Source organism: Apteryx mantelli, chromosome 21, assembly GCF_036417845.1.
Source record: "Apteryx mantelli isolate bAptMan1 chromosome 21, bAptMan1.hap1, whole genome shotgun sequence".
Classification (NCBI taxonomy): Eukaryota; Metazoa; Chordata; class Aves; order Apterygiformes; family Apterygidae; genus Apteryx; species Apteryx mantelli.
Genome location: NC_089998.1, coordinates 10,909,746 through 10,929,909, shown reverse-complemented (window position 1 = coordinate 10,929,909; position 20,164 = coordinate 10,909,746). Strand labels below are relative to the sequence as shown.

The following is a 20,164-nucleotide window of genomic DNA, read 5'->3' as shown; positions in this document are numbered from 1 at the left end:
CAAGTGTCTGGACAACATGGAGCAAGCTGATTGATTTGCTTGGCCTTTGAGGGAGCAGGAGCCAGTGGGGCAGCCCGGGAGGTGGCACCCATGCTGGTTGACCATCAGCCCCATGGACGAGCTGGCTGGCAGACTGAGTAGCGAGGTGGCAACCTATTTTCCCTTCTTCTTCTTTCCTGCTGCTTTCCTCCCTTAACAAATTGCCTATCGCGCTGTGTGGTTTGCAGCCATGGCATTTGTGAGGAGCAGACAGCGTGGTCTGAGGAATAGGTGCAGCTTGGGGACTGCCAGTCTGGCTGACCCTGCTCGAGGTGGCAGGGAGATGGTGACAGTGACCGTAGCATGATCTTTGCTTGCCAGGAGTTGGTGATGTGAGAGCAGATACGCAAAGGCAAACATGAGCTGGATCTTCAGGTATACTAAAACCTAAAGCGAGAGCCAGTAGAAGCTATGCTTGCTGTGTCTCCTTCTTCTGAAACAGATTAAAGGGTCTTTAATGCAAATTGAAAATTATTTCTTTTAGATATATGACAGCTCTTCTGCGGCATTAAATCAATCCTGAGAGCATTCGGGCTGATTTAGCATATTATGAACCAGCAGCAAAGGTCGTCCATTGACACTGTTGCTGAATTGTAATAGATGTGCGAGGCCAGACAGGCTTCGACCTCCCTCTCCCTGCTCCTGTCCGCCCTCCTCAGGAGCAGCACATGATGCCAGCACCTGCCAAGTGAACCAGCCGCCCTTCTTTGAAGGCCGTCTTTCTCCCCAGAGCTGAGGCAGGGGCTGCTGCCTGCTGCTTTTCTTGCTAATTGGTTAAACCCCTGAGCTCCTGGCAGCTCACCAGAGCCGGCCCCGCCAGGCAGCGCCGGGCTGTGGCTGGCTCCTGCTGATGTCTCCCACTGGGTTCGTGCCTCCTCCAGACATCAGTGTGTTGCTCTTCCATAGGCACCAAGGTTAATCGTCCTTGGCTGCAGCCTGAGTTACAGGTTGAGCCTTTTCCTCTAGCTTGTTAAATGTTAATCTCCTATACTTCCTTCTGTAAGAAAGACGGATCAGACACCTCACCCTCCCATTGGACTGGTGTGATTTTATCTCAGCTGTCAGCAGAAGCAGGGTGAGGCCCAAAATATTTTCAGACCATGAGTTTTATCCACTTAGATCTTCACTGGCTTCTTTGTTGGCATGTTGGAAACTTCGTGCTGCCTGTAGCCATTTGTCACGAGAGAAGCAGCCACTGTCATTGGCATAGTTGAATACAAAGCCAATGGGCCTCAAGCACAGGGATAAAATGTGTTCTTTTCCTCTGAAAAACCTGCTTTTGAGTCAGCTAGAAGCGGAAGGAGCGACTCTCTCATCTTTTTTCTAGTGCTGCCAAAGGGGATTTTTCCTGGCTTTCTCTGAGCCAAACAGTCAGAGCACCCTATGGGGGTTGCTCTTTGCTGGGACACGTGCAAAGGTCAAACATGTTCCTCTTATTGCTAGAGACCTGCACTCTTCCCCTTGAAGCATAAGTGATTAGTCCAAGTAAGAGGGGATAGTCAGCAGCCAGGGATGCAAAGCTGCAGCCACGCATTGGCACCGCTGCTGCGAAATCTTCTGCCAGGTGAATAGTGGAGACAGTGCCCTATTAGTCATAGGATTTCTTCTCTTTGAGAAGTTGGAGGTGACTCTCTTGGAGACCTAATTCACCAAGGAGTAGTTATTAACACATTAACTCTCCTGAGCAATGCACTTAAAAAAAAAAAAAAAAAGTTCTGGTCTGCCTCTGTGTTTTTCCCTACATTGCAAAATTGATTTGCAGACTGTATTGTCTGATTGCTTTGCTGCTTTTGTGTTTGCGTAGGGATTACTCTGCAGAGGGAGTTTGAAGGGTCTAGCTCCCATCTGCGCGTAGATAGGTACGACTTCATTAGCATTGAGTCTCTGGACGATAACCCAGCTGCAGAGTGGTTGCACAGCCTTGCAGTCTGTGACATTGCCCGTGGAGCTGTGATGGCTTTGTCAGCCTATGGCTGAGCTATTGTCCCCAAACGGTAGTGCTGGACCTTGACAGTCCATCAGCACTTGGATTCTCTGCCTATAACCTTTCCACATCAGTTTTATGCCATTGTAACTCCATGAGAACTGCTTGGATTTACAGCAGTACGAACAGAGTCAGATTCCGACTACAGCTGATTAAACTGGCTCTAACACTGCCCTGAAAGACCAGACAGGGAGAGGACACACGAATCTCCATCCCATTTCCCCTCTCCTCCACTTCTATTAAATCATGTACAAAAGTAAGTTTTATTATATGTAGAGGTGGTTAGGATACAACCTAGAGCCTTCCAAAAATTCCTTACATCTCACTGATGATTGCGTTTCAGAGCAGCTACAGTGATAGGTAACTAGAGAAACTCTAGAAAAAAAGGCTGGGGATGAGACGGGAATGTGTGTTTCTAGGTTGCAGACTGCAATCCAGCCTAGCTGGTTTTGACCAAAAGTTGCCTCCTGATTGCTCTTTAGTATTGAATTATTAGTCTTTTACAAGCAAAAAGACATCTTCCTGGGCTCAGCTAGGTCAGTCAGCTGCGAAGGCAGGGCTGTTCCCTTCCCTTTAGGTGCCCATCCTTTATATAGGGCTGCCTGGCTGCTAGGGAGGAATGGGCGAGACTTTGCACTCCACTGTCTGTGCATACCTCTTTGGCGTCTCTAGGATCATGATTTTATTGCTTTCCTGCTGGAAAGATGAACCTTGTTTAGCAAACTGGAAGAGGGTAGAAGAGGAGGTATTTCAGCATCTGCTCAACATACGATTCATTCATTCATACCTTCGTTACTTCAGTACAGCCTCAGACCCGAGCCTGTAGCCATGAATAAAAGTCTGTTAAAGGTTTTCATCCCATTTTTCACCTCCCACTAAATGAAGGGGAATGCCATTGTTTTGCTGTTGGGTTGAAAGAAGATGCAACTGTGTCTTTGAGGAAAAAAAAATAATTTTTTTGTTTATTTTGGAAGTGCACTTGGAAAGAAACTCTAACCTTCCCCTTTAACCTCATAATGGTAACAAGAGGAATGGTCTCATGTCTCACACGTAGTTTTAACAAAAACTGAAAGTAAAATGTGTCTTACTGCATCTGCATGTGTAACTGGGAAGGTGCACTAGTGCTGTTTCAGGCATGTAATATGCCTCATATTACATGGTCCAGCATGGGTTTGGTGGCATGCCTTCCGGCAGAGGCCTGAGGATGATGGTAGGGTGTGCAAAATGCAGAAATGGAAAGCTGGCCTTGGTCAGAGGAAGAGGGCTGTCCCTTCACCCATGGAGGGGCCCTTTCCTCTGAGTCACTGCCTGCTTTTCTAGACACAACTTCCATGCCAGAGAAGGGCAAGAAGCACCCAGAGAAATGTCTTCCTCACCTCACCTTACAGAGGTGAGGAAGGAGGGATGAGAGCCCAGTGTGTCTTTCTCCCTACTCCAGGCCATGGTTGGGATGAACAGGCCACAGCTCTTGCCCTGGCGGCTGCAGCTGATGTGTGCTTTTACCCCGGCTGTGATTATTGTCTGGGGGAGGAAGGTCACCAGCTCCTTGGTGGCACGTTGGGAATAGCTGGGAAGGGAACTGAGGCTGCAGAGCACAGGCAACTGAACTTTGCAAGGGCCATGTCCTGCCCACAGCTTCCCTTCTGCATCACGACTGCCATGACTCTTACCTGGGTGCTGATCTGCAGCCCTCACGAGTACCACGTGTGTTCCTGGTGAGGTGGCAACCCCAGACTTGTAGAACCTTGGGTATCTGTAGGCATTTTAGTGAGCGACCTGAGAACCCAACAATTCCCTCTGTTGTTCTTGTGCCTTTTCCCCCTTGCAGAGGAACCAAAGGCAAGGACATCAACACAATCAAGTCGCTGCGAGTGCTCCGGGTCCTAAGACCATTGAAGACCATTAAACGGCTGCCAAAACTAAAGGTTAGAGACTAACCACAAATGTTTCCTTCTCTGGAGATTTGCAACCGACCTGAGTGAGAGCTGGCTTGAGTAAACTCAGTCCAAGTTAATTCTGTTCCTTTTGTTTTGTTGCAATTAATCTCTTTGCCAGATTTATAAAAATAGTTGTGCAGATGTTTAATGAATGTCAAACTCGTTTCCTTCACAAGCATTGTATGCAATTTTATGAATAATTGTGAATACACATTAAAATCAAACTTCTAAAAAAAGAAAAGAAAAAAATCTGCATATAAATTAAATTAGAGTATATAAATGCGATGTCCTTAAAAATGATACGTGAAAAAATAGATTTTGGAGTATTTGACTTTCACTACTCAGCTTAATATGAATATTGCAAGACTTTCCACAGTCTAAAGAAAAACGTCATTGCTCTATGAGGAATTTCAATCTGTTCATCTTTTCTGTTAAAGAATATATACTGCAGGGTTTTATAGCAGTACTCTTTCATGTCTAGAATACCAACTTACAAAGTAAAATAAATGTGATGGCCTGTGGTTACTTATTCAACACCAATTCGAGAATTCTTTGAGATACAGCCAGCCCCTGAAGAAAGTGGAAGAAGTTACAGAATTAAATCATCTCGGAGTTCTGGGAACTCTGAGTTCTTGGAGAATGTCTTCATGTAACAGCAGGGCTTTCAGGCTCTTTTCTATGTGAGATGGCAGGGGAAAGATGGGTGCTTTTGCATTAGTGAAACTATGTCTGTCAAATTCTTGTTTTCACATAAGGCAACATAAAAATCAGGGTCAGTTATTACTAAGATTTGCTTTTGTCCCTACCCACAATTCACGCTCAAGTAATTTTCATTCCATGCATCTTCATGTGTACTAAATTCATCACAAAAGATAAGGAAGAATAATATTGAACAATGTAGAAAATTGTCTTTATTGTTTGGAAATTTGAAATGCACAATTCTTGAGTCAAAAAATCATCAATAGTAGCTCTATCCTACTGCAGAAGGCAGAGCATTTGCTTTTTATTGAATGTATTCTTTATTTTCAAGCTATTTTACAGAATAATTTTACCATTTCTAAAGGAGTATTCAGAAATCTCTATGTGAAGCAGAAGTCATTCACATGGTGTATCTTCAAAATCCTTTATCATTTTTTCCTGGATGCAATTTTTGTGTGCAGCAAACAGCAAGATTAATAGGGTAATTAGAGATATTTCCGGTGTTTAATTCAGGATTTCTGGGTTACATCAGGAATGCAATTCTGTGAATTATTCACTTCCATACAGAGAAACAGAAACAGTATTGTACAAACCTCATGTTCAGTCAGTAACGCTGCTCACGTTTCTATTATGACAAACTTCTCAGACTAAAATTAAACTGGAAAATTACTTGTAACAATGAATCAGTGACTAATAACCAAGTAATAAATGTATTTGAGAAGTTATCTGCAGACAGTTCACTAGTGACATGTGCTGACTGTATTATTCACAATTAATTTTGATAGGCACTTCATTAGAAAAATACTATTCAAAGCATTTGCTTGTTTTGTATCTGGTATTTTTTCTCATTATTCAACCAGTTCAAATAATGGTCACTAAGTAACATATTTGATGAGGCTTTCCCCTATCCACTGGGAATAAATTAAACACAAGTATGTTTTTCATTTCGTTAGTTGGCCATGAAAATATTTGCTTAGGATTAACCTTTATCTAGACAAGTGGCAATCATCTTTGCGAATTTTATGGGCAGCACCGTAGAATTCAGTGGCGCAAGCTCGCACGAGAAAGCCTGAAGCTATAGCAACCCGGAGTTATTTCTCACAGCCAGAGTATGCACAAATGCTTGGTGTGCAAGTTGAAACCGTGTGCTGGTAGTAAGTTGGGTAATTACTCCCAAGTGTAGTTAGATGTTGGGCGCCCAGGTCGTGCATGCATGCGCGTTCCCTTTCTCTGGACGCCTTAACCCTTCTCTCTGTTCCCCCCTCGCTCGCAGGCTGTCTTTGACTGCGTGGTGAATTCCCTGAAGAACGTCCTCAATATCCTGATAGTTTACATGCTGTTCATGTTCATTTTTGCTGTCATTGCTGTGCAACTCTTCAAAGGCAGATTCTTCTACTGCACCGATGAGTCGAAGGAGCTGGAAAAGGACTGCAGGTACTACCACGGTGGGCAGGGGCTGCCGGACGGAAATTCGGATTTCCTTTCGTAGCAGTAGCTCGCCTGACTGGCCCAAAGTTGCTTCATTAGGGTTTTTGCTGAGTTTGATGAGTTTCCGGTAAGATGACTGCTTCAGCAGAATTACCCTAGAAGTGAATTTTCCCTTTTGTTGTTTTAATAGTTTAATCATTTATGGCTGCAATCTAGCAAATGCTTACTCAAATGCTTAATGATACAGGAGGGCAGGCTGTATTTCTTGGGCAGGGCTCATTGTGTGTTGAGGGTTGAACACAGGAGGTGTTTCTGAAGGGGTGGATGACTCCTCTTTATACCTGCTGCCTTGATTTTTAAAGCTTATGTAAATTAGAAAAATAGCATGAATAAATAATTAAGAATGAGTCAGTAGGAGGTTAAAGAACTCCTAATCAGCTCCAGAAGGGGACAGCGTCTGAATACCTTAAAAGCCCTATCATGCCCGGTTACTGGCTTGCTTTGTCCTTTCCAGCTGCCTGTCAAGGTGTTTTATCCACCACAATGTGTGTCTTTCCTGCTTGCCTTTTTCCTTGGCTCCTGAGTGGCAGTCCTCAGTGCTGTTAAGGTCTGCCTGCCTCAACAGACCCTCTTCTGCCAGCCCTGCAAGTGCAGGGCTCATCTGTGACAGGCACCTTGCTTGCGGTGGTGATGGAGGGTTTCACTGCAGTTCTTCCTTGCAATAAAGCAGATTTATTACAGAAAGAAACATAGAATTATAGAATAATTTAGGTCAGAAGGGAACTTTCTCCCACCCTCTGCCTCTCAAGACCAATTTTGAAGTTATAACTTTGAAGTAGGATCCAGAGAACTTTCCCCATCAAACTACGTGTTTTTTTGTTAGGTCAGACAGCCTGAGGACTACCATGCTGTTAATTGCCAGCTTTGTCTAATGAATGAATGTCCTGATTAAAATTTCTTTCATGTATAGACTTGAGGTACAATTCCTGTGGCTCCTCTAGCCTCTACTTATGTTATAAACCTATGGGCTGTCTCTTAATTTGTTTGTGCAAAACGTAGCACAATCAAACTCTGGGCTGTTACCGGGGCTTCAAGATGCTCTTTGGTGAATAATGATAAATAGCTGATTAGGTGCAACTCTCTCGTTTGGTCTGAATCTCTGTTCTTCCTAGGGGTCAGTACCTCGATTACGAAAAAAATGAAGTGGAGGCGCAGCCCAGGGAATGGAAAAAATATGAGTTTCACTATGACAACGTGCTCTGGGCTCTGCTAACGCTTTTCACAGTCTCCACAGGAGAAGGGTGGCCAACGTGAGTACATTGGATGGATAGGGTCAGTAATTTAACTCAGCAGTAATGGTAACTTTGCACAGCTCTGAGGGACAGGTAAACAATAGGTTACCTGTGAGAGAAGGATAGTCTTTTATCAGCTAAGCTTCTGGTGTCCCTTGTGTGATTATAGGGTGAATCAGTGGGCAGGACTGTGCATTTTTCTCAGCGTTCCTCTGAGCTTGCACAGTGGTGCTTCTTAGGCAGTTTTCAGTACTTATTAGCCTACTTGCTCCTGTCTTTTGGACTCTCACTACTTTCTTAACTGTAACATGGATAATGATAATGTAAGAAAACAAGGGAAAAAGTATTGTGACCTATGCTGAAAGTATACTAGGCATTTGAGCCAAGAATTGTATTTACTGTTCAGCGTAAGACTTTATTTTGGCAGGCTTTTCAGCTGCAATGCGTAATTAGAATTCACAGTCAGTGATTTCCACGTGGCAGGCCTTTCCTGTGCTCCATGTTCAGATTTTTACTAAAATAAAGAATAGAACCTGTAACATCAGTCTCCCTTCTCCAGTCCCTCACTGTGTTCCCTAGGCTACTCAGAGACCATCTGCACCTTTCTTTTTACACTTTTATTTCATCCACATTGGCCAGAGAAGAAGAGAAGCCAGATCTAACTATATCCTCTCCCCTTCACTTGACCAGAATGGATATGTGGATCTGTATGTAGCAAATCTGCATCATTCTGCCGAATGGTGAAAAGAGAAAGGGTTTCCCTAAATATATGCTCAAGGAAAACTTCTTCCCAGCTGCAGAAATGGGATTGAGTTTGACCTGAGTATATGTGGAAAACCCTCCACATGGGTGAAGGCCAGTGAGTGACTATCAGGGTATCGTTGGTACTTCACACTGATTTCATTGACTTTTCTTCTCTCTTTGCGCTTGGTTGCAGCGTGCTGAAGCACTCAGTGGATGCTACCTATGAGGAACAGGGTCCCAGCCCTGGCTACCGAATGGAAATGTCTATCTTTTACGTGGTGTATTTTGTTGTCTTCCCTTTTTTCTTTGTGAACATCTTTGTGGCGTTAATCATCATCACCTTCCAAGAGCAAGGAGATAAAGTGATGTCAGAATGCAGCCTAGAGAAAAATGAGGTACCCAAGTCTTCTGAATTTAGCAGCCATGGGAGTTAGCATCTGGGGGTTCGGACTGCTTGATACTGGTGGAATTTTACTTCTCATCCCTCCCAGGCCATGAGATGCTGTAGAGCAATTGTTATCTGAGAGGGAGACTAAAATACTGTGTTACCACTGGGTGTGTGGCAAGATGGGTTGAAGGTGAAATCTAAAGCAACTTAGAGACCAAAGAAATTACGGACTGCTTCTTCTTTGACATAGAAATGAAACCAGTGAGGCTCCCTCAATGCTGTACTTCAGCTAAGCACTATCACATATTGCTGTGGACCGCACCTCTACTTCAAAATGAAGAGTGGGTTGCATGTTAGCTCAAGCATGTATCTGTGAAAGAGAGACAGAAAAGTTTGGTTTTTTAGTGGCCAGTCATCAGAAGTAAAATTGAAATACAATTGTTACTGCTAGCCCAAGGAAAGCTCCTCTAACTAGGCTATTTTAGTGCCTGCCTAAGCCAGTGTCCTCCTGACAGCAGCCACAAGTAGATGTCTTAGGAAGGGTGTAAGAACAAGGCAAGCATGAATAATGCTTTCCTTTGGTACTCCTGCAAATGCTGTCATTTTCAGCTCAGGAACCTCCTGAGTTGGATATGGTTCCACTGTAGTTAGTAGTCATCTGTGTGTGCATCTTCCACAGATATATCCAGTTTCATCTTGAATCCATGTAGATTTTTAGCATCTACCACAACCTTTGTCCAGGGTTCCACAGCTTCAACTACCTGCTATGTGAGAGCCATCTCTTTGCATTTATTTTGAAACTGGAACCTGATTTTTGATTAAAAGAGATGACTTTAATCAGTGATTCATTAGTGCATTGTTTGTCCAAAATCAAAGCCTAATGTTTGGAGATGATTCTTGAGATTTGCAGTAGGAAAAATCTTGAGATTTTGACTTCTTATCTCAGTCCAAGATGAGAAAATGTTTCAGAATCAGAACTTCTTATGGGTAGAAACCACTTTGCTATGCACTTTTCTACCCATAATAATGTGAACAGAAATTACCAACTAAGGGTGTCTTTGAGAGTCACTCAGCAATATTTGTTGGATAATTTATCAGATGAGTTCAGTTCACATTTCATAGAAGTTGTTAGCTGGACCGTTTTTGCTGTGTGAAACTCACGTACTTTCACGCAATACTTTTTTTAAGCACAGATAACATTTTTACTAATTCTCCAGTTTCAGTTTCTAGAATTACCTACCAGGATGAATCAGCAGACTGTTTTCTGAAGTAAGCCTGTAGATTTAAAACTCACTTCCTTAAGTAGGAAGGGATCAGGACCTACCGGGAGCTAGACTGTGAAGAAAGGCTGTCTCCTAGGACTGCAGGGGGTCATAGGAGTCTGGTGTGGTTGGATGTTTCAGGGAGTGTCCAAAAGCGACCACACTTTGGGGATCATGTTCTATATTCTACAGTAGTAGTCAGTACTTGCGTTGTGTGTGAGAAACACTTAGAAATAGCCTCCTCCACTAAATGCTCCCCTCGTTCTCCCGGCGATATCCTGACTGATAGAGGATGCCAGCCCTTTTTTGTATTCTTCTCATCCCATTTTTGTTTTGTAGAGGGCCTGCATAGACTTCGCCATAAGTGCCAAGCCACTGACCCGCTACATGCCTCAGAACAAGCAATCTTTTCAGTACAAGATGTGGAAATTTGTGGTGTCCCCTCCCTTTGAGTATTTTATCATGGTCATGATTGCACTCAATACTATTGTTCTGATGATGAAGGTTAGTGGGCTGTTACTGAATCTTCGTACCTTCGGGCTAGCGAATGTGGTGGTTGTTGTGGAGGCTTTGTACTCCACACCTGAGAGCCGGGGGGACCGAGAGGAGCAACTGTCACTTCTAACCTTATTAACGTCAGTTTTAGAGCCCTTGTGGGATTCCTTTGGTCCCCACAGGCAGATGGCTTAGTTGTGCTGAAACACTGCAGATGGGACTGCCCTGCTCAGCACTGGATTTGCTCATGCTCCCTTCAGCTTGTTGCCGGCAGGACTGAAACTCAGTGCTCTAAAAGCCTGGAGCTTCACTGCTCGGGGATGCTCTAAATCCAGCAGTGTCAGTGAAATTACACAGATTTGCGGCAGTGACAAGCTTCTGGAACATGTTCCACAGTGCCCAAAAGGAAGAGATGGAAATGGCTGGATATTGTGGATGCGCTCCCATGCTATCCCATGCCGAACTTAGAGTATCTTTACAGTCAAGGGGTCACCATACTCCTAGGGTTTGCTGGCACACAACACAGTAACACAGTTCTGCGCTTCTCGTCAGTGTCTGAAAATGCCCTTCCTACCTCCTTGTCCACTTTGTGCTTGCAGGGAGATATGTACCAGCAACAGTGTCCCAGTGCTAGGGGAATCCCCAGCTGCCCAATTAGGATAACATGTAGGCAACGGTGTGCCTCTGGAGTGGCATGGATAGTCGTGTTGTAAACCAAAGTCTTGCTTAAAGTGAGCACAGAATCCAGCACTAAAATGGGCAGGAGTCTTGCAGTCAGGCAGGTCATCTGGGAACATTTTATTCTGTCATCATAAGTGATCTTCCAGTAACAGCCTTTCTTCCGTCCTGGTTTAGTTCTATGATGCTCCAGAAGCATATGAAGAAATGTTGAAATGCCTGAATATTGTGTTTACATCCATGTTTTCAATGGAATGTGTGCTGAAGATCATTGCCTTTGGTGTGCTGGTATGTTCCTTCCTCATTTACTTTCAACTGTTTCCTCTTTACATGAAATACTTGTATTTCACGATGTGCATTTAAAAGAAGCAAACAAAACATTGCTTTGCAAAAAGAAAATAACTTCTGGATCCCTCTATTCCCCTTGTGTTTTCATTTGGCAGAATTATTTCCGAGATGCCTGGAATGTCTTTGATTTTGTAACAGTGTTGGGAAGTATTACTGATATTTTAGTAACAGAGATTGCGGTAAGTACAGTTTGCTCACTTTGTTTCATTTACCAACAAAGCTGTACCCTGTCAAGACATTGCACCTTCTCCCTACCAGCCTTGTTCCCTGGAGTTGCCTCTGGGACTCATCGTGTGATGATGTCCTCGGGTGGCCCGGCAGCCTGTTCCCATTAGCTCTGCTCTTTCCACAGATATGAGCACTGCTGCCTGCCCTAGAGGCAGTCGTGCAAAAAGCTCTGATGAGAATGACAGTGCTAGTAACCCTGCTAGGAAATAGTCTCTCTTTCTCATTCAGCAAAAGACTTTAACCCCTGTTTTTTGCCCATTTATGGAAAAATCTTGTTGAATTTAATAAAGAGAAAATATCAAAAGGGTTATGATGAAGATAATTCTTTTATAGTTTGAGGTGCTTTGCAGACCACTCACGAAAGTATCATCTCTGTCCCTCGGAGCTCGTAGCCTGTCCTGATTATGGGATAGAGAGTGAAGCTGAGGAGTGCAAAGAGGGGAGATGGGGGGAGCAATAGTTGTGGCTGGAAGTTGTCAGTATGCACAGTCCAGAGTGGGGGATCATAGTACATCTCTGTTACCTGCACAAAAGAACAGTCTGCCTTGCCAAAGCATACAGTGTCCAGCCTTAAAACGCCTGCTGTATCCCTGCTAATGAATTTGGAGATTACATTAACGGTGTACAAACTCGCAGTTAAATTCTAGAGGACTTTTCCATAAGGGCAGCAAATGACTGACTCGAGATTTGACAGCCTGATATTATCCAATTTATAAATTTGCTCCTCTCCTCTCCCAGTGCATGGTTTAGCTGATGATGCTGTATCTGTGTGTAATGAATTTGAACTTTACTGTAATTTTTTCTTCTCAGTCCCTTGGATTTATTTATAGAGCTGTTTTGTGTGTGCTGAGAACTCAGACTGTTCCCTTTTACGCTAAAAGATGATGTTCCCTAGACTTCTTTACAGGACGTTCAGCTGGTGATGAAGATCATATTACTATTTCTAACAAAATATCTTATTATGTAACATCCTTGGTACAGAAACACAGAAAAACAACCTTTTACTCCCCACACAAATGGTGTTCTTTTAACAGTTGGTGAATCCTCCCTCCTAGACTTTGGATTACCGTTTCCTATTAATGCGTAGCTTGCAGCCAAGGTAAAGCCACTCAGATCAAACACAGGATCTGAACACCACTTCTTCTGAAGGCTTGGAAGATCTATGTCACTGTGGGCAGGTACCAAATACTCCATCTGTTCCCTCTGCTGTGGGACATGCTTTCCTGTTCGACTAAGGCACCCAGACCTTTGCCTTGGTTTGAAAATGTGTGAAAACGTTTGAAAGTCAGCCACAAACACAGAGACCGATGCTTCTCTTCCACCCTCTCCTTCGGCCAGGAGGAAGCAGCACTGTCAACTTGCAGAAGTTAAGGGAACCTGCGGTGTATCTCCTTCAGGGAGGTGTCTCATTCATAATGTCAAGCCCGCGTGGTTTTTATTAACATCCTTCTTTGTGCAGGTATTTTGCAGGCACAAAGCAGCAGGTAGCAACCATCGCTTTTGCCTGCTCTCTGCTCGGCAGGTAGCGCTCAGTTCTCAGTTAACAGGCTGTTACGGCTCCCTCCCTTTTCTATGGGTGGTGACCCAGCGTTAGCGAGGTTCTCAGGTACGTAGAAGGTCAGCTACGGGCTGGTTGGCTTGGGCCACGCCAAGCTGCAGCATGTCTGGAGCTCCGGGCGCCCATCGCCAGCCTTTCGGGAGCAGCAGCTGTCCCCTGATGCCACTGGCTGACGCTTTAGAGACAAGAGAGTGACTGTGCTGCCAGAGCTTCACCGCCCCCTCCTTGTTTTGGGGCTGGAGAGGGACCGTGTTTCCAGACACCCCCACAAGGGACACGTGGCCTGTGGGAGCCTGGATGTACTGATGGAGCGATCTTGAGGCTGCACCTTCCTTTTACGCTGCAGTCATTTCTTTGGTCTCCACCATTAAAGACAGCAGGAACTCTGGGATGCTTTTGGAGTAGCATGAAAAAACTCTAAAAACAGTTGGACAGCAAAATCCAAGAGGGTCAAACTTCCAAGCATCTTTACACCTTTCCCTTATCCTCCCAGGTGGTAACTGAGAGGCTTTTGGTTTATGAGTGATTAGATCCATTAAGCCAAACCTTAGAGAGAACTGTCTAATGAAATAGTTCAGCAGTTCTGCGATCTCCCCAGCAGCACATCGCATCGCGTTACAAAGCTGCTCTGATGAACATTTCTTTAATGTGTAACTCACGTGTCTGCCGCTGCCACTCCAGCCCCCTGCCTCTTGTCCTGTCTCTCAGTCAATAGGCCTGTTTGATCTCCGCTCACCTTCAATCTTGCCCTCATGCAGCGTTTGTATACAGACCGCGTCCCCCTTCTGCACGCGTTCCCTCGCGGGCGGGACGGGCCCAGTGGTCCCTGCTGCCTTCTTGCTAGACTTCTTCTTCAAAACTTCTTTTATTTAGTTTTTCTCTGATCTCTCACCAGTCCATCCGTTCCGTCCGTCTGTTCCGTCTGTGGCAGCATGCTCATTACTGGATGGCCTTGTAGCTACTGGCATACAAAAGAAGTACTCACAGAATCATGTGTAATTACACAAGTGATGGTTTGTAACAGTGTCCCATAAATTGCATTTATAACAGATTTTTTGTAATGATAGCAAATAACTGCAGCTTTTAGTATGTCATCCACAGAGCAGTTCACTTTGCTTCATCTAGTGGCTTGTACCAGGATCGTACCAGGATCCCAATGGCGCTGCAAGCCTCCTCCCCTTCCAGTCTGGAGGAGAGTCTATGGCACTTGCATTGAAAAACAAGGAGAGGGATCCAGAATTGTGCTCTGGTCCCATTTTGTTTGTTCCACGATAGGTTATAGCATGTGCTACTCTGACCCTGCAGAGCAGGGGAAACCCAAAAGGTCCCAAACCTGCCTGGAAAACACCAGAACTGTCTTCCTGTCTGGAATGTGCAATGATATGCGTATACCCAGGAAGGGTAATGCTTTCAACCATCTTCATATCATAAAATCCCGGATCTTTGTTACATTGCAATTGCACCTAAGTCTCTTGCAAACTTCTGAAAATTAGAACCGATTAGAAACTGTGCAAAAAGGCAGGGAGTGCAGAGAAACCCCATCCCGTGAGAGGGGCTGCGCTGTCTGCAAACTGCAGGCGGAGCGTGTCTGCAGAGTGCCACGGCGGAGTCGGACGGGGGAGCGGAAAGGGGGTGCCTCCTTTCCAAAGCGCACGCCGGGCATACAGCCTTGCGTCTTTAGCATGCCGACCCTCCGGCTCTGCCCGGCCGCTTTTTCCCCTTTATGTTCCCAGGTAAGGGGGATTAGTGACTCAAGGAGTGGGATGAACATCCGCTCCGCACAAAACACCATAGCTAATGCTTAACCTCCTTTGAACTTTTTGGCTCCGTGCACGATTTGGGGTGCAGCAGCTTTCTGCACCATGCCTACATTCGTGGCGTCGGGGCCACTGCGTTGCAGCGCTGACGATAACCAAAGAGGAGAGCGGGTCTCTGCTCTCCCTCCCCAGCCCAGAGCTCTGGCCCCAGCGGAGGACACCCTCTTTTCTGTTTGCCTCCCTCCGATCCTGGCTCTCCTCCACTGATGAGCGGCAGTGCAGATATTCGGGTGCCAGCCCTGATCAGTCCTTCCCCATGTATCTGACTCTAAGTTATCACCCATTTGCACTTGCAGGTTTCTCGGGCCCAGAGAGGCCCAGGTGACCGTCGTGATGTTGCTAACTCCGCACCGTCAGTGTGCGGTGGCCCCAGAACAGAGTGGGAAGCCCCCCTACCCTGTGTGCGCGATGGGAGACTTTCTGGGTACGGTTTTGAGCTCAGGCTAGCAAATATTTGCAGGAGCACCGGTTTCCCGCACCGCTGATCTAGGGCTTTCCCGATGATAAGTGGTCTCCAAGCGAAATAAATTTGCTCACCTGGGCAGTCTCACCTTGAGAGACTCAGCTTCCACCAGCCTTGCTGCATCGGTACTTTTAACCCACTGAAGAGTAAAGATAAAAGGAAAAGAAATGTGTTGATTAATTGCTTTCTTTTAGTTTTATAGTCATGTTGTATGTAATTTACTTTGTGAATGCGGTGGAATATATATCTTTTTTTATTTCCTTAGGCAAAAACATGTATGTCAGTTTTTTTACCCTTTTTAAGTAACCAAAGTGAAATAAGTGGCATTAAGGAGAGAGTGTCCTCGAGGACACGGCTGAGTGTCCATGGTTGAGTACGTGGCAAACTGACATCGATTTCTATGCCTGGAAATACAAAAAACATACTGAGAAGTGTTTGTGAATTGTCTCCCAATTTGCATTACAAAATGAAATGCAAATGACAACTGCACTGTCTGTGTTACCTTTAGGATTTCAAAATCTGTTTTGGTTTGAAGCATTTTTTAGTTTATATAAGTATCATAATATAACACACCCAAAAGTCCAACAGTTTTTTTCCAGTGAAATTTTCAGAGTTTCCTTTTTTGCTTGTCCTGATTACTCATTTTCTCTTTTGTTTCCTGTTTTGTTCTTTATTTTCCTTATCTACCTGCTGAATCACGCCATCCAATCAACATACAATGCGAAAACCATGTCTCCGTCTGTATGTTGTGCACCTGCTGCTCAAAAAAATAAATTTGTAAATAATCTTGCAAATATCCATCCATGAAAACATCACATATAGGACACGGTTGGTTTCATTGAATTTAAACAATTATTTAAATTCTCTGCTTTTATTTTCTCTCGTTTTTCTTTAATTTAATTCGTTTTGATGAGATTTCCGATTGCACTGGTGAAAAGCCTCACTGCAGCGTGCCTCAAAACTGGCTTCTGTTCTGCATCTTCTTCCCCTTGGCTAATTGGTGACGTGAGGCAAATGCAGTTACCAATAGCCTGTTCTCCGCTGCTTGTTACACCTGACTATGATAAAGGGGAGACTGACACTTGCTTTATTTTGGTGGAAAATTGAATGAGAATAGGAGGGAAGGATGCTTCTGGATGACCTGGAGTAGAGAAGATTGGCTGGCTGGGAAACCCTTCATTTTGTAAGTGGTGGTACCAAATCCAGTTCTAAAAAACTGTTTCTGTTTTTTTTATGATGAGATGCGTTGAGCTTTCTGCAAAGGGAAGCAGTTCATCTAAGAGGACTGTCTTAGAGGTATTTTAAGCCCATGGTTTACGCTGTATTGTAAGGCAAAAATATTATTGAAGTGATTACAGACTTGCTTCCCTCAAATTAAAAGAGCAGTCATAGGAAAGACTGATTTTATTCAGCTCTGAAAACTCTTTGTGCATCTAAGTATGTTGCCACCACAGTGGACACAGAGAGTCCCTGGATGCAAAAGCAAACATCTCAAGTAAAATATATAAACCACGTTATGAATAGGGTTGAAAGGTGCTGGGATGCGAATTTAATGCCTGCTTCAAAAGATGTCTTTGGAAATACTGGCATTTGTCTCTGAAAATCATAAATTAAGCAAAAGAGGACTAATAAGGAAAAATACAATCAAAAAAAAATCTGCCATTCTTAATTATCCGGAATATGGTTAATAACACAAATGAGATGATACATTTATTTAAAATACATGCTTGGTCACCTGACAGCACCTCTTGGATCTATGTTGACTTAGCATCTGGACTTTCTGTTGCACAGTTGCTGTTTTATCAGAGAGCAAATCAGCGTTAGTCTTGCTGACAGACTGCAAATACACACCACCGTGCTTGCTTAATGGAGGGCCATGGGAGGACATTTTCTGCTAGGAAGGAACAGAGAAGAAAAAGCCAGTGTAAAAGTTAAAATTTTCAATGTGCAGTCTGAGAAGGGGATCCTCCACCTGCTTTACAGGAGCTGAAACCGTTATGGACATGTAGAAGCATTGAGGAGGTCGTTGTACAATTCATCGTGATGTGCCCCGGGTCCAGACAGCCCAGGTAAATGCTCTAAGCATCAGTCGTGCACGTGATATATACTGGAAAAATCAGCTTATCTCCATTTGTCAAAATGTTGGCCTTGTTGGTGTCCACGTTGCAGCTTGAAGACTTAAACGTTGATCCTGCAAACAGTCTCTTCGGTCATGCGTCCAGGCCCAGGTTCCTTCCACCACACGGAGTCCAAGGTGCCCAAGCTAAAATCGGGTCTCTGGAGCACCACATTGCCCTCTGGAGCCGCCTTTCTCCCCCCGCTGCTTACAACGGGAGCCTCCCGTGGCTGCAGCAGGAGCCACCTAAGTCGAAAGGTCGTGGAGAAGGAAGAGAAATTTGGGCATCACGTGTTTATAAAATCATTTTTCCAGCGTTCGCAGCTGAGGGCAAAAGGATGTGATATGCCTGCAACAGCAGAGTCCCCCCGACACTGACAGTGTGGCAAAAATTGTGGGTGTCTTAAAATCAGCAAGGCTTTTCCCTGAGCTTCAAAGGAAGCCAAGATCCTATGCAAGATTCGGGAGCTCTTCGTGGGTACTGGTGATGTTATAAACGTTTGCGTGGGAACAAGAACCACTCGTTAAAGATTAATTCACGTGCTTAAAGACAGTTTCCTCGATGGTAGTTTCTTAGCAGTGTAGATCGGTTCTTGTTGTTGGCTGGCTGTAGAGAACTGCCTTTTCAGCTTGGTTGGACTTCTCTTCCCACAGCTCTGTCGGCTTTGCAACTTTGGGCAAGGAACTTGGGTGAGTTCGAAGACAGTGAAAAATCTGAAGTTCTGAGTTCTTTCCTTTTTTTTTTCTTTTCTGTTCTGCCACTGGGCTGCAAGAAGAAGTAGGGGTGAGCAGCCTGAATTGTGGTGAGCTTATTTTGTGGGAGTGTAATGTAACCTCCTTCACCAAGTCCTACAGAGCACCTCCAGGTGTGGCATGAAAAATTCAAATTCCCGTTTCAGGTTGAAAAATCCAAACTACTCTAAATCCACTGAGCTGGGCACTTTGCTGCTGATTTGCAGGACACAGATGAGTCTGCATTCCTGTCGAGAGGGTGCACAGCTCCTGCGTCAGGGGATGAAACCATTCAGAGGCTGCAGATACCAAAGGATTGAGGCAACGGCCACACACCGTATTCATCATGGCTCTTCTGCTTTTCACTATGGAAAGTAGCCTAAGAAAGGGCACAAGACCAGGCTGCCCAAGCCTTGGCAGCAAGAGAGGCCAGTTCTTCATCTTGGATGTCTCTGCTCCCTGTTTCCCCTTCCTCTCTTCCTCTGCAGCAAGCTGCTTGGACATGTTGCCAGGGGACCTTCTGTTGCTCTCCTCCTGTTGTGGGATGTGGTGGCTTTGCCAGGTTGTGCGCAGACCCTTGAGCTGGAAACATCTTTCAGTCCCTGTTGGCCCTGCTAGCCCTTGGGTGGATGATATAATCATAAAGCAGCGTTGCCTCTTCTGAGAACTAGTCAGCCCTTAGCAACTGTGCAACAGAAAAACCAACAAAACCTCGGAAAGAACGAGCTTGGTAATCCAGAAGACGATCGTTTGTATGTCACGTGTTACAGAGAGCGCCAAGTGGAAGGAAAATCGATGCAAAACACCACTATACACGAGAAATATCGCAATGTGGAGTTTCCCCTTTAATTGCATGCAATTCTAATACCTGCCTGGACAGTTTAGTCATTGAAGGACGGGTTTTCTACGCGGTGTGCTGAGGGTTACACACGCGGAGCCCTTTCATCCATCACTGTAGCGTGTGTAATTTGGCCTCCCTATGAATAGCGCAGAGAACAGTCCTTCGGAAGTTCTGTAGATGTTGATGAAGTGGGATTTTCCTGGGTTGCTGGTGCTTCCCCGTGGAGCTGATGTTATCAGTGCGTGAGTCAAAAAGGAAGGGTTTGGGGTTTTAAAAAAACAAGCAAACAAAAAGAAAAACAAAAAAACCCCTGAGCTGTTGATCCCTCCAAGTCCCAGGTAGTGGGGGAGTTACAGACATTACCACATAGACAGTTTTGAAGCCCCTAGCTTCATATTGTAAATATATAGGCTCTCCTATATAAAGTCCCATTTTGCGCAGGGATAGCCTATGCCAAGTGTGACTTTACAGTCAGCGTAGACCAAGACATGTTAAGTATCATGCCAACTGTGATTGTAAGATTATACTAAAGCTTGAGCAAAACAAGAGTTTTTGGCGTTAAGCTATAATAACATGGGAGGAGGGCAGCAAGGCAGGCTGCACGCACAGAGGCTGATCCTGCGGACGCTGCGTGTGCGCGCAGCATCGCCCCGTGGAGCACGTTAGGCTCGTGCACGGGAAGGACCTGGCTCCACCGTTGCTCTGACGGTAACAATTTGTTGGACTTGCAGGCCTGATTGCTGAGTGCCATGAATGTTACGTGGTCCATAAGACCTGCTGCTGTTCCTGCTGGCGGGAACCTTTCCAAGGCTAGCCTAGGCTCTGGGGTAAAGCTGGGCACCGAGCTGAGACTGCCTGCAGGCACCCTGCACCGGTGGAGCTGCCTGCGCCGCAGCCAGAGCAGTGGGGATGGGACAGGCAGGCTAGGGACCAGGTCAACGGAGAAACCCTCATCACCTAACTGCAGTCAGGCTTTGATCCCCCACTTCTTACCCAGCCCTTACCTCCTAAGGGGAGGTCAACTTGTATTTGGTGAAGGGAAGGTAACCTATACAAAAAATAAAATAAAAGCTGCTGCGAAGAGACAGACGTTGAATTTTTGGCACCCGTTTTAC

General features: G+C 45.0%; 1 protein-coding gene across 1 annotated transcript in view; it reads left to right on the top strand.

The window, feature by feature from the left end:
* CACNA1B (calcium voltage-gated channel subunit alpha1 B) overlaps window positions 1-20,164 on the top strand; it is a 317,072-nt gene that overhangs the window by 247,639 nt on the left and 49,269 nt on the right. Inside the window, exons 28-35 of the mRNA XM_067308827.1 lie at window positions 3,852-3,948; window positions 5,933-6,093; window positions 7,260-7,397; window positions 8,317-8,518; window positions 10,113-10,277; window positions 11,124-11,234; window positions 11,390-11,473; window positions 16,183-16,188. Coding sequence (XP_067164928.1) covers window positions 3,852-3,948; window positions 5,933-6,093; window positions 7,260-7,397; window positions 8,317-8,518; window positions 10,113-10,277; window positions 11,124-11,234; window positions 11,390-11,473; window positions 16,183-16,188 — 964 coding nt within the window. The remainder of the gene's footprint in view (window positions 1-3,851; window positions 3,949-5,932; window positions 6,094-7,259; window positions 7,398-8,316; window positions 8,519-10,112; window positions 10,278-11,123; window positions 11,235-11,389; window positions 11,474-16,182; window positions 16,189-20,164) is intronic.